Source organism: Semicossyphus pulcher, unplaced genomic scaffold (assembly GCF_022749685.1).
Source record: "Semicossyphus pulcher isolate SPU_LCO1_2020_fin unplaced genomic scaffold, fSemPul1.0.p SCAF_1, whole genome shotgun sequence".
NCBI lineage: Eukaryota > Metazoa > Chordata > Actinopteri > Labriformes > Labridae > Semicossyphus > Semicossyphus pulcher.
The window spans coordinates 9,143,443-9,156,232 of record NW_027211603.1 but is presented as its reverse complement, the minus strand read 5'-3'; the positions used below and the strand labels follow the sequence as shown (position 1 = coordinate 9,156,232).

Here is a 12,790-nt window from a genome sequence, read left to right as displayed (position 1 = left end):
AAGGCAATAAATTGTGACTTTAAATACAAACACAAAAAGTGAAAGAGAGCATGACCCATGACACGGAGATGAGTACTTCTGAGCCATTTCGTCCTCTGTTTTTCTCCCTGTCGATGGATACCTGTCAGCCATGACTTATTGCTTCCCACTATTACACTCAATAATAATGAGAACTAAAGGGCTTCTTTGAAGTTTTTTTTTCTTTAAGTCAATAAATCCTTACCAGTGATTCAGTGCAGCAAAGTAAAAGCCCTAAATAAATGTGACATTTCAAATAATAGGGGGAAAATTTTTTAAAGCTTTATCATCAGTGCAAATATCTTCACCGCCACTTAAGTGAATGAGTCACTATGAGATCTGTAACAAGGACAGCACAAACATATAAAAGTGCAAGATGTTTCTCAGAAAAGGCAGAGAGGCTGTATAAAGTTTTTGCATATACACAAGGGTGAGCGTGTATGCAAATGTTCTTAAAATATTTAGGAGCGCATACCAAGGAGAGCCTGCTGTTCTCAGAGTTTATAGCTCCCTCTCATGTCCGGTGGGTGAGTGACAATGAGAGGCAGGCAGAGGGTGTTTCTCCACTGCATCTCGGGCCAGGGACAGCTGACTGGTTGGGATCTAATTGCTCTCAAGTGAGGTCAGCAGGAGGCATTTATCTAAGCAGAGTGCACAGCGACAGTGGAAGATGCACAGAGTCAGCCTGCCAGAGTCAGGGAGACATCCATGGGAATTGACAGAAGCTCCAAGCTCTTGCTTAGCTTTCCTGTATTACTGGGCTTTAGAACTAAAGATTCTTCAAATTAAAAGTCTGTCTGAAAGGGAACACTCGGCTGAAAGCTCCTGTCATCACCCAGAGCACATGTAAGTCATTTATTTACTGTTTTTTTTTTAACAAAAAAACCAGTATGACTTGTTTTATTTATAGTACATACTTTATGTGTGCTGATACTGACAAGATTAAGGACTATAAACTTGTGAAGGAATCTGATAAAATATTCTAAGTTTCTGGGTCAATGACAGGGAAGCATATGCCTTTCTAAATATACAGCAGATATGCTGATTTATCGTGAGGAAATGTAGAATATATTTTCCTTTGAACACAGAAAACCAGATGCTCTATAAAAGTTGTTTGACAATTTCTAGGATTTCAACTTTACAAGTGGGGAAATTCCCATAATTTATTTAATTTCTGGAAGCTACATTAACAAAAAATCTTTCAACTTGTAAATGTTCCACCTCGTTTAACAATATTATACTATTGCTTTGGCTAGGATTAAACAAGGTCTTCTTTTTTTTTATAGAGACATGCTGCATAACATTTCCTGAATGGGCTCTGGATTATGACGTTCCTTTTTGGACTATGATCTCAAGAGGATGGAGCAGTCAACACACAGCGTCACTGAGGACTGAAGAGAGACATCATCTCATACTACTGTCACCTGTCAACTCTTTCACACCACTCTCCTGCTTCAGTCAACCTCAACCAGCTTCACAAAGTCTCCTCCACAACCGCCCTGTCTTCACGCCTCACTAGGATCCCTGCTGCAGGAACGGGGAGCCAGAGGTCAAGCACAAGGGTCACAAGTCAGGGGTCAGGGGTTCGCTGGGCTGAGGGATAGCACGCAGATCTCTATCTCACATTTCAGTATGTTGTTCATTGACCCCCACTGCATTGAATTATAATGCGCAAATGGATGCTGACATGGAACCTTCAAAATCTGTTCTCGGGACTGTACCTGCACGCAATCTTCCTGTTTGGCAGTGTGTGTGTGGTCTACAGTGACTGCACTCCAGAGCAACTTGCCGCCATCATGAACTGCTCCAGACACGAGCGCCACACCAGGAACTATGATTACATGGAGGGAGGAGATGTGCGCATCCGACAGCTGTTCAGCCGCACGCAATGGTTCCTAACAATTGATGACTCTGGCAACATCAATGGGACTCAAGACCCTACCAACTGCCACAGTAAGGATGACTCTTTTCTGTCTTATTATAATACCAATGGTTAACTTGTGTCTTATTACAATACCAATGGTTTCCAAACACCGCCACATTTCCATGCAGAGTGTGTTTGTGAAACATTTCCACTGACTCAGTAACGAACCTTTGGCCTCTCAAGGTGACAGAAGCACGTGGGCGGTGTTATTGTACAACTGTTCTCCACAGTGTAATCACAGTGCTAATGGGTCATGCGTCTCAATCACAACAGCCGAAGTGACAGGGGTAAAAAGAAGCAGGTGGCGGCTTTGGCTTGTTAAACCATAACACCATCTAAACACAGGCGGTAATTAAGTAAACTGAAGCATCTTTGAGACGAAAGGGTGCCAGGTCTCGGTGACCAATGATTCATACCGGCAGACTCATATTTGTTCAGCGTGATTTACACTCCAAAAGACGTACAAACTACAATCTATTTAATCTATGGCAAGTGACAGACGGCAAACATGTTGGGTAAAGTCCAAAATTAGCGTTTCATAAAACTGAAAGCGAGATTGTCATTACTACTGTGGCTATTTATATACTGTATGCTAGCCATGTAACATTATTTAAAATGGTTAAGTGTTAAAATGGGTGCAATACAGTGCAACACTTTTCAAGTTCGACTCCAGTAGTAGCTACAAACACTTGAAAAGTGTTTGTAGCTACTACTGGAGTCTCTGTCATGGTGAGGATGTTTTGAGTAGTTATCATTTCCTCCTATCTGACAGTGTGGCTGCCGCTGGAATGTTGGCTTTACAGGGAAATGCCTCAAAGTGGATGGAAAAGATGCTTGTGTAACAATTGGCAATGAAAGACAGAAAAACTGAAGTACACATATCTGGCTACCGCACGCTAAAAGCACACAGAAATGTAACTAGTAAGCCTTTGAAGAGACTAGCTTGGTGAAGATAAATATGTATTAAATCAAAGTCATACTTTTTGGCCGCAGTGAATAAAAAGTCTCAAAAAGCTGACTGCATGAAAGAGTTTTTTAAAAAGAGAAAATAAAAAGCAAGAAACCAAAATGTGGAACTTATTTTTGGCTTCCACATTCCGTCTGCCTCTGAAACAACAACATAGGCTAACTTCCAGTGTATGAAATTCTTCTAATGTAATTCTATTTCAAGTGTTGCTTTGAATTATGGAAACCTAAATGTCTCACTGATATCTATAAAAGTTTCTGGTACAATTCTGAATGTGTAAACAGATCCTCAAAGTAAATGAATCCACTCTACATAGAAAATGATGTGATAATTGGTAACACGTGTAGGTTTGTGTGAAAGACCACAGCATAGCTAAATTTGAGTTAAATTAAAATGTGTGAAGCCACTTTACAGATCAGATAAACCACTTCCTCCTTGTTAGTCAACTAATTATAAACCACAGAATGACAACTGGAAAACAGGGAATTTAAAGAAAAACTGGAAATTGAAACATATTACTATATTAGTGAGTGGTAGTGCTGACAAGTAGCGGCACAAACCATGTTAGTTATATGATCTCTGTGTTCAAGAAACTGCCAGTCTCAATTTCTGTCTATGTGTGAGTGCATGTACTTTTAAATGTCTGTATTGTTGCTGTTATTTTACTAACTTGTAAAGTGAGCAGATACCCTGTAGGTGATGCGCCCTTTAGATAAACCGAAGTTGAAAATAGTACGTTTTAGTCGCTCTGACTGTAGTATAATAGACCTGGTGTTAGGTGCAGATTTGTAGTTTTAGTGCAGATAAGATATGTTTCCCTTTGAAGAAAAAGTGAATAAGAAATCTAACATGCACATTACATGTTGTCATGGTAGTAAGAAGAAGTCAATATTAGTCAGGATTAGGGATTACCAAGGGCTGGAGCAGGGAGTGATAACAAATCTGTTGAAGCTGAGGTTAGTCTAAGACCCTCTGTGTTACAGCCAAATGGTAAGACTGTGTGTGTGTGTGTGTGTGTGTGTGTGTGCGTGTGTGTGTGTAAATGTGATCCATATTTCCACAGTAGACCAAATAACTGTAGCTGTTAAATATTACATTATGGGAATAGTACTTCCATGTAAGATGCTATGCTTCACAACACCAATACAAACTTTTCAAAGGCTATAAACTTAAGAAATAAACATGCATCTACAGCTGCCACATATGTATGGTTTATGAGGATATGCTCCAACTAATTTCAAAAGTAAAAGGGGTTACTAATTAAGTGTAGCATTAACAGTATACATTTGATCTTTGAGATCACCTTCCCCTTTCAGTCAAGACAAATAAAATCAAACAGGGGAATAGAAAGCAGGGGTAACACACAGTCAAAGGGCAGCAATATTAAGTTAAATATCAAGTGCAAGCAGAGCACAAACAACATTCCAAGATTGGGAGACTGCCATCTGTTTGCAATCAAATACTAAAAGTGAAGCACGCTCAATGTCAGTCTGAGGGGCTTTAATAGAGTTCTTCCCTTTTTCTCTGCCTGTCAAATGGAAGGATTTCTGCAATATGTAGAAATGAACACAAAGGCTTTTACATTACCTAAACCTTTTATGATCTGTACTGTGTTCTTATAATTCATATTTTTGTGTTCATCTTAGTGTTATGGTTACATGTTCTGGACTTGGAGTCACTGCTTTATGATTCACCATGACTAAAAGCAACGTCGAAGCATTAGTCAAAGAAACTATCAAATTATATGTAATAATAGCTTTTTCTAGGATGAGACAACTTTTTACATTTTATCTTGAGCAAAAGAGATCTTTATGAATGTTGGACAAATGATAAGTCATCTGCATATCTGTTAAATGACAGAATGCATTCTCACTTTAAAGTCCTGCATTATAGGTATTAAGCTCCGTAATTATTAAGTAGGGTGAAACACTATTCTGTAATAGCAAATTAAGATATTTGTCTATCCAGATTTATAAATATTGTTGTGATCTGATATACATTTCTATGTTCAAAGATGTAAACCTGTCAATTTTTACAGTGGCTCTGGTCTGTTTTTTACATTCATTGTGTTTCCAATGAAAAGTCTAATAATATGTCAACAAAATTCTATAATTAATAATTACTTTAATGCCGCTTGGTATTTTCCCCATAAAACAGTCAAAATAGCAACTATTCATTCTTCAGTTGGGGCAAGAGAGAGAGAGAGACACACACCTACACACAAAACTCTTTACACGCAACAAGTTGTATAATAAAACACTTCGAAATCCCATACCAAAATAGTTAAGCGTTTTTTACTCTCCCACAGATTTGAAGAGCAGGCCTAAAATGTAGCGTGCAAAGCCCAGGCAAGGAGGTAGTTTTCTCAATCCCAGGAGAGAGAGGCCTAATCTGTCTCCCACATGTGCTATGGCATAGGTTGTGGTTTGTGTAATGGCCACCCAGGCCAGTTAACAAGGCTTGAATAAAGCCAGAGAAACCACAGACTGATTAACCACAGGAACTTCCATCCCGTTTGTTAATGAAGATGAATGTTGAGCACAGTATGGAGTTGGAGTGAAGACTGGATGTCAATAGAGTCTTATCTGTCCTGTAATACGTCTTCCCTAATGGTCTGAATGTCTGGCAGGTATCCTGGAGATCAGGACAGTGTCTGAGGGGGGCATACTGGCTATCAAAGGCGTGAAGAGTCAGTATTATATCTCCATGAACAAGGCTGGACAGCTGCAAGGCAAGGTAATGTTTTTTCTCTGTCATGCACAATTTTCAGCTTGTACTCAGTCAAGCAGAAATAGAACATTGTCTGCCAAAAATCCTTTTGAATAATCAAGACGATGAACTCCCAGTAAGGACAAATAAAGGTTGTTTTGTATTATAATGCTCCAATGTTTGTTTAATCCTTTCCAGAGGATCTACAATGAAAACTGCAACTTCAAGGAGGTTTTCCTAGAAAACTACTTCAACGCTTACTCCTCTGCAAAGTGGACTAAAAATGGAAAGGAAATGTTCATAGCCCTTTCTCAAAAGGGAAAGCCCATGCGAGGGAAGAAGACCAGGAGGGAGCATATAGCATCTCACTTCATCCCTATGAAGTGCAGAGAGGAGGAGAGGAGGGTGGACTGAAAGCAGAGGACTAATGACTCACAAATTGTGTATGATTTCAATCACATATTATATATGTTAACGGACACATATAAACTTTTTACCAACATCACTCTCAACTCTGCTCCAATTTGATTTGTTATGATCCATGACTTGTTGTCACTTTCGTTTTCAAAGCAACAGACATCAGATGATATTCCAAACACCCGCAAAAAAGAAAATAGTGAAATATTTAAAATCGCTTCCATTGATACACAAAGCATTGTAAAACCACTAAAGCTGACTCAATGTTATTGTTATTTTGAGTTAAATATTATATTTCCTATAAAACATTTATGTGTTTTCTTATAAAACAGTGAAATGTATTACGCACAGTCGGGACTGTATCCTTTTCCAAAGATGATCTACACCCAGCCAGATGAAAAGACCTGTATGATCGGCAGAGAGGTCCAGAATGGAGATTTGGCTTGACCAAGGTGTGCTGAAGCAAGCTGGACTTGTGTTTTTTAATGGTACAAGTGCTCGGAGCACACGAATAAGACGCACGATAACAATCGCATGGTTATATGTAGGACTAACTGTTTGTGAATGATTTGTCTTGATCTGTCTGTCATTTGTGTATTGAAAACTCTGGTCAAACGCATTGTAGCTGTTCACTGATTCCATCTTCATAATCAAGGTGTGATTTTGAAATGCTAAAATATTCTGCTGCTGCATTAAAATACAAAGTGAACAACATAATACATGTGTATGCTATGCTATCTCTCTATATCATAGTTACATTCTTTAGTACTAAAATAATAGATATTTATCTATATGGATTGTTTTAGTGTGAGAAAAGGCTTAGACAAGAAAGATCCATTGATCTCTACTACACCTAATACTCATGAACGAGACAGATTAATTATATGTCAAAATGTCCCTTTTTCTTTTTAATGTGCGTTGTTTTACCTGGATAATTTACAGTGCAACTGTTGAGGCACAGAATTAAGGATTGAATTGGAAAGTTTCTTGACCACAAGGGGGCGTAAAAAGAAATAGCTGATCATGCTGGGCTGTTCTCATTAACTGTTCGTACTTAAACCTGTTAAAATAATGATTAGTAACCTATATAATCTTGAGCCAGTTCAAAGGTCTCACCTGAGGTAGAGGGAGGGGACATAGCTCAAAGAGAGATATACTGTGCTTAAGGATGCAGTCAGGGGTGATGGATGGGCCAAACACTGCAGGACTTTTACAAAGGTAGTTGTGATTCAATTTCTGTGTAAAACATTGAGTAAGTATTTTAGCTCCATGATGTGTTTCCTAAACTTCATGAAATTTTTCTGCCTTGACTTTACCAAACAGACTAATACACAAGAACCACGGGTTAGATAGGAGGAACACAGGTGCTAAAGGGTACCAGAAATAAACATGTTTAGGAGAGGAAGAAATCAGATCTTTAAACAACAGATTTAAACAGAGAAGGGTATCTTGTTAAAGATCCAATTGCATGATAGAACGGAAAAAAACGACATTTAAACAGATGCCAAAAGGTACCTTTAAACAGATGCTAAAGGGTATTTTAAAACTGCCGATAAACAGACTCGACCCAGTAACTGTATGAGATCTGAAAGAGGGGCTGTAACAAAGCCTTTTTATAAGATAGTCTGGGAGAACTTGTTTAACATTCATAGGATTGCGCACAACAACAGTGTTCAACATTTACAAGCATTTGCCATCTTAGAAGCAACACTGAGATCAGTTTCCTAAAATCCCAAAGCACTTTTTCCTGCAGTTTTCTGACGTTTTTGACAAATTATCTGGCACTGCTACATTTTCTTCTGTTCGTCAGCATCCACTCTGCACGTCAGCAGGCCATTATTTCACACCAGACACTTGGCAACGTACAACCTGTGACTGTGCGCAGTGTTGATTCTTAGTGGAATTGGTAGTACTAGCAACCCAAAGTCATTTGATTAAATGTGAATGTGAAAAATATTTCTTTATGTAACTTCAGGCAGAAAATCTGCATTTGAATCATGCCTACATAAATGTACGAAACTGTGTAGCTGGGCAGCGGGCTCTGGTTTAACATAAAGACTGATTTCTATTGTGATATGTTATTTTAAAAAATCACACCCTCAAAAGCTCAATCAGTCAGATGTGAGAACCGAACAAGATTTTCACTTTCTGCACACCGAACATTACCCAGAAAAATTATTTTGTTAATCAATTACAATTTTTAAAATATCTATAATCCTGAATGATTTGGCCGCATCTTTGACAGATGATAAACTGTACTGTGATAAAAGTACAAATGCAGGGTTTGGTTTTTGGTGTGATTTTGACCTTATTAGAAAGGTTCTGTTCGTAGATTAGTTCTCTGCTAATCTTTAAATATAATTTGACAAACTCAGGGTTATTCAGTCTAAGACTAGAACTCCCACAAGCCTGTAGAGAAAACGAATTACACATTGAGCAACTAGTGTTTCAATTTTGGATATTAGCGCAATCCTCATGAGATATTAAGCAGTCCGTTTCCCAGCTTAGCTATTTAATGACAAGATAATCAAATCTGTTGATCTTGCCTTTAACAAGATTGAATACACATTACAAAGAAACATTTGGGAAAACTTGGGAAAATCGTCCACGGACGATCTTGGACTCAAGATTAACATGAATAAGATCACTCGATCTGATAAGAAAGGCTGAGATGTGGTAATACAACTCAAGGATAAAACTAAAAATGTATGACTGAAGATAAAAATACATGCACAGGGTCAAATGTCACATAAATTCCCTCTGAGTTTATATCGTGTTGAGAATAAGTGGAGTCTTGTCTGTTCGTAATAATCGCAGACATATTGGCAGGCTGCCTATAGCATAAGCTCATACAAATAATACATATTAAGACACACACACACCAACACAGACATGGGCTTTACCTCTTGCCTGGGTTCACATCTGGCTTGGAGAACCCCTGTCAGATAAAGACAGTCAAATTGAGAGAGCCAACCCCTGAAATACGTTTGACCCAAACAACATCTGAGCAAGGTGAAGGCTTCTGCCAAGTCACGCAAAGTTAGTCTTAGCAGATAATTTGTAACATGCTCAAAATGTAAACACGTTTCAGACTCAAGGCTGTGTATTCCCAGCAGGACGAGGGGAGGCTGAAGCCAAAGAGAATGAGAGAAAACTGTCATAGACGTGGAGCTACAGACTTCCAAGAGAAAAGACGCAACACAGGCACACCAGACACATAAATTATGCTTACAAGGTGTTCCAGGACCTGCAGATTTTGTTTAATAAAATGCTCCTGAAATCACAAATCATTTCAGAACTTTTTTTTCTTTTATAAAATGAGGGATTCCCATCCACTTTTCTTCATCTGCTGTGCATTAGAGGTATAAAATAGCAGAATTATGAAACCAGCTTTACTCTTGCCAGCGATGACGTAGTGTTTCTTTACACTAAAATATTGCCTTGTAATGTCACTGAATGTACAATATGCAAGTAGGTTGTTTAAACAGCATGTCTAAATAGTTTTAATCTTGTATTATTTATATTTACATATTGGAAATTAATTAACAGATGTAGTCATGGGCTAATGGAATCTGAAGTTTTATATGAGCTGATAGCACATCCATGATAACAGTGGTCTACTGTGATTTACAGCAAAGCAAAAAATTACATTTCCAGTTTTTAGTAGATTTGTTTGAATGTCTATACTTTTAAACGTCCTCCTTTAAAAAGCTACTGTGCAGTTTGAGGGACCTACTGGGATGAATAATGAATCTATGACAATGATTTACTGCTCATTAAATTGTTTAAGAACAGCAGTATTACATTTGCATTTGTGTGCAAGCATGAACACAGAACACCACGTGTCCCATATTACAAACAGCATGTGCAGACAAGGGAAATGTCTGTATATGCTGAAGTAGAAGGAAGTCTGACACTGGCTGTGAAGAGCAATGCAGGGAAAGACGGAGTGAGACAAACAGATAGGGGGAGGATGAGAAAGAAAGGAAAGTGAAGATAAACAGGGAGAGAGACTGGGGAGTCTCGTGCGAAGTGGAGAGGTGGTCTTGGGGCAGCAGGGAAAAAGGGAGGCCCCGAGGGGGAGGGGGAACACGCAGCTGAACTTGATACATTTCAGGGCCATAAACCTTCATTTCCACAGAGGAAATCTGTGGTTATGCAATGTGGGGAATTCTGTGTTTGCAGACCCTTTGTACGGAACCCCCAGAACACCAGATCATTGTGAAAGAGGGTCGACGGTCAACATAATCCACAATGAAAGATAATAAGAAGATTAAAAGAAGATGTTTATCATAACTTGAAACGTTTAGGACATGAAAGCACGCTAACTTATTCTGTGGCTGCAAAGGCCACCATGGAGTTCAAAAGCCTCTGGCTTTCAAAGGCCATTCAACTGTGATATTTAGAAAACATTGTGGACCATCACCAATTAAGATTCAAATGCTCAATTACAAATGCCTGAATTATGGAGCGATGTAGACCACTATCTGAAACATGAACATTTTGTTGCAGGTTGCAAAAGTGAGTAGCTGACAGGCAGGCCAAAGTCATAGGATTACAGTTCTCTTTTGCAATATGAACATGACAGATAATTTAAAAGCCATTGCAATATTTCTTTAAGTTTACAGCATGCTGGAGTACACACCCCTAGTACGGCCATATTTGGAGTCAAAAAAAAAAGGCAAAAGTCTGTTAACATATTAATGGTTTAGAAACTCAGCAAGGTTCTCTTTACACTGTGTAGGTTATTGATGAGTAAGACCTCTGTAATGTGATTGATTTTGAGGTTTAATCCTACTACAACACCAAAGATCAGCAAGTGTCACCATTTTTAAGTATAAGCTTTGAAAAAAGGAAACCATTTTCAAGACAACTGCATCAAACTGACACAGCAAAACCTATTACAGGTAATGAATCATTGTGTCTTTAACGATTTGTTCCAATTTTGTGACGGCTATTGCAGCGAGAGAAGTTATTTGGGTCCAAATTTGCTGCCATCCAAAATGCAAGCTCTAGGGTCAACATTACAAGGTGCATTATAGTTATGATTATTTGAGTTTGTATGCTCATAAGGAAGTCACAAGACTCACTGTCAACCATGATAAAAAGAAACATAAGACAAAGAAGCTATACTTTTAAAATGGTTGCATAATTTGAGTAACTATTGATGGTTGTAAAATTCTGGTAAAAGTATTTATGCTATGTTTTATATATTGCATCATGATTTATTTTGTGGCTTAAGTTGCTTATCTGGAACACAAATATATTTACAACTCCACCGCAGTATTAAAGTGGTGTCAGAGGTTGAGGATCCCTCTGTCTTTCAGATGCGGAGATAGTAAACCAAGTGCTAAGTGTTTAGTGATTATTTCTAAGACCTTGGGAGTGTGCATTATTACTACTTACTTAGAAAATGCAATTCTCAGCAACTTTTCGTTAGGGTATATGATTTGAACTTAACAGCCAAATACACAAGTCCCTTCAGTGCTTCTTTAGAGGGACTGCTCCTCAAATTCATGGCTGCACATTGCAACACAAGGGCACTGTATCATTTATAATGAAAACTTCGGACTTGGGCATGCTGGATTTTCAATTAGCTTTTGCAAACAGATAATGGATGTTTAGAAGGCTTTTTTATTCAGAAAAAAAATCCGTGTGGATTGTTGAAGGTTAACTTGCCATGTTTATGTAAGCACTTGTGGGAACACATACAACTGCAAACACAAACTTTGAGTATATCTCTCACCATGAGCTGGGTTCTTGTCTTTATATTCATCTCCAGCAGCTGTAGTGAGCCATGTTTCTGTTCTTCCAGGAAAATAGTTTATGATTCATACCTGAAAAACACACGGTGCAAATGTTGAAAAAGTGACACTTTGGCAAACATGGAAAGTCCAACAATGAGTCAGTCTGAACAGCAATGCGGGGCATGTATCATTACTTTGTGGTTAAAAATATAGAATATAAAAAAACATGATATCACTTACAGTTTTCTTAGAATTTCATCTGGACTCCTGTCAACAGTAACACAAATGTTCCGCAATGTGGTCGGACAGTTTGTGCATTCCTCTGTTTCAGACTTAACAAAAAAACGAGGAAACATGAATAAATTGTAATGATAAGACATGTCAGGAACAGTCAATACATTCATATTTTTCTCAACCTCCACAGTTTTACTGTTGTGTCTAGCTATTTGACAAATTAATGCAAAAGGCAATACAGGGCATGAATACCATAAGGAAGTTCAAAGCTAAATCTGGCAATCATGTCTGTGGAAACTAAAGCTTGACATTTAAGAGAGCTGAATCACCTTGAACCTATGGAGGAATAACCACCAGATGAGGATGGCCCAAACGTGTAGAAAGAAGGCACACAGACAGGATCCAAGATCCTGAGAAACAATGCGTGCAGGGATGAAAGGAAGGCCTGCTGTGATTAATATGACTTATATTGATAAACTAGGTTTCACTGCCATGATTTCCAAAGCAACCTGGCACAGAGTAAACATTTGGCAGGTTTGTGACTTTTTGGAATCTAATATCACTGACAGCGGAAGGTCTCATTCGATACGCATCTGTTTGCCATGCAGGTCTGCGTGCGATTGTCTGTTTCATAAGAAGTGTGACAGCTCAGGTATCTTTGAAATCTGACTTAAAACAATCTGCTTTACATCATTCCAAGAACATCTGGCTTTGAACAAGACGAATGCATATTGATACTTTGGACTATTTTTCCCAGAGGTAACCTTTAAGGTT

General features: G+C 38.3%; 1 protein-coding gene across 1 annotated transcript; it reads left to right on the top strand.

Moving 5' to 3' along the window:
- The first annotated feature begins 1,661 nt into the window (after window positions 1-1,661).
- On the top strand, window positions 1,662-6,689 carry fgf7 (fibroblast growth factor 7). Its single transcript, XM_069662553.1, has 3 exons — window positions 1,662-1,971; window positions 5,539-5,645; window positions 5,817-6,689. The coding sequence occupies exons 1-3, from the start codon at window positions 1,686-1,688 to the stop codon at window positions 6,030-6,032; spliced, it is 609 nt and encodes a 202-aa protein (XP_069518654.1). The 5' UTR covers window positions 1,662-1,685; the 3' UTR covers window positions 6,033-6,689.
- The last annotated feature ends 6,101 nt before the right edge of the window (window positions 6,690-12,790 follow it).

Bases quoted from the DNA above. Each gene is read 5' to 3' on its own strand.
- fgf7 (XM_069662553.1), top strand. From the start codon at position 1,686: ATGCGCAAATGGATGCTGACATGGAACCTTCAAAATCTGTTCTCGGGA. The intron at 1,972-5,538 runs GTAAGGATGACT...AATGTCTGGCAG, and splicing joins AGACCCTACCAACTGCCACA to GTATCCTGGAGATCAGGACA. The intron at 5,646-5,816 runs GTAATGTTTTTT...AATCCTTTCCAG, and splicing joins CTGGACAGCTGCAAGGCAAG to AGGATCTACAATGAAAACTG.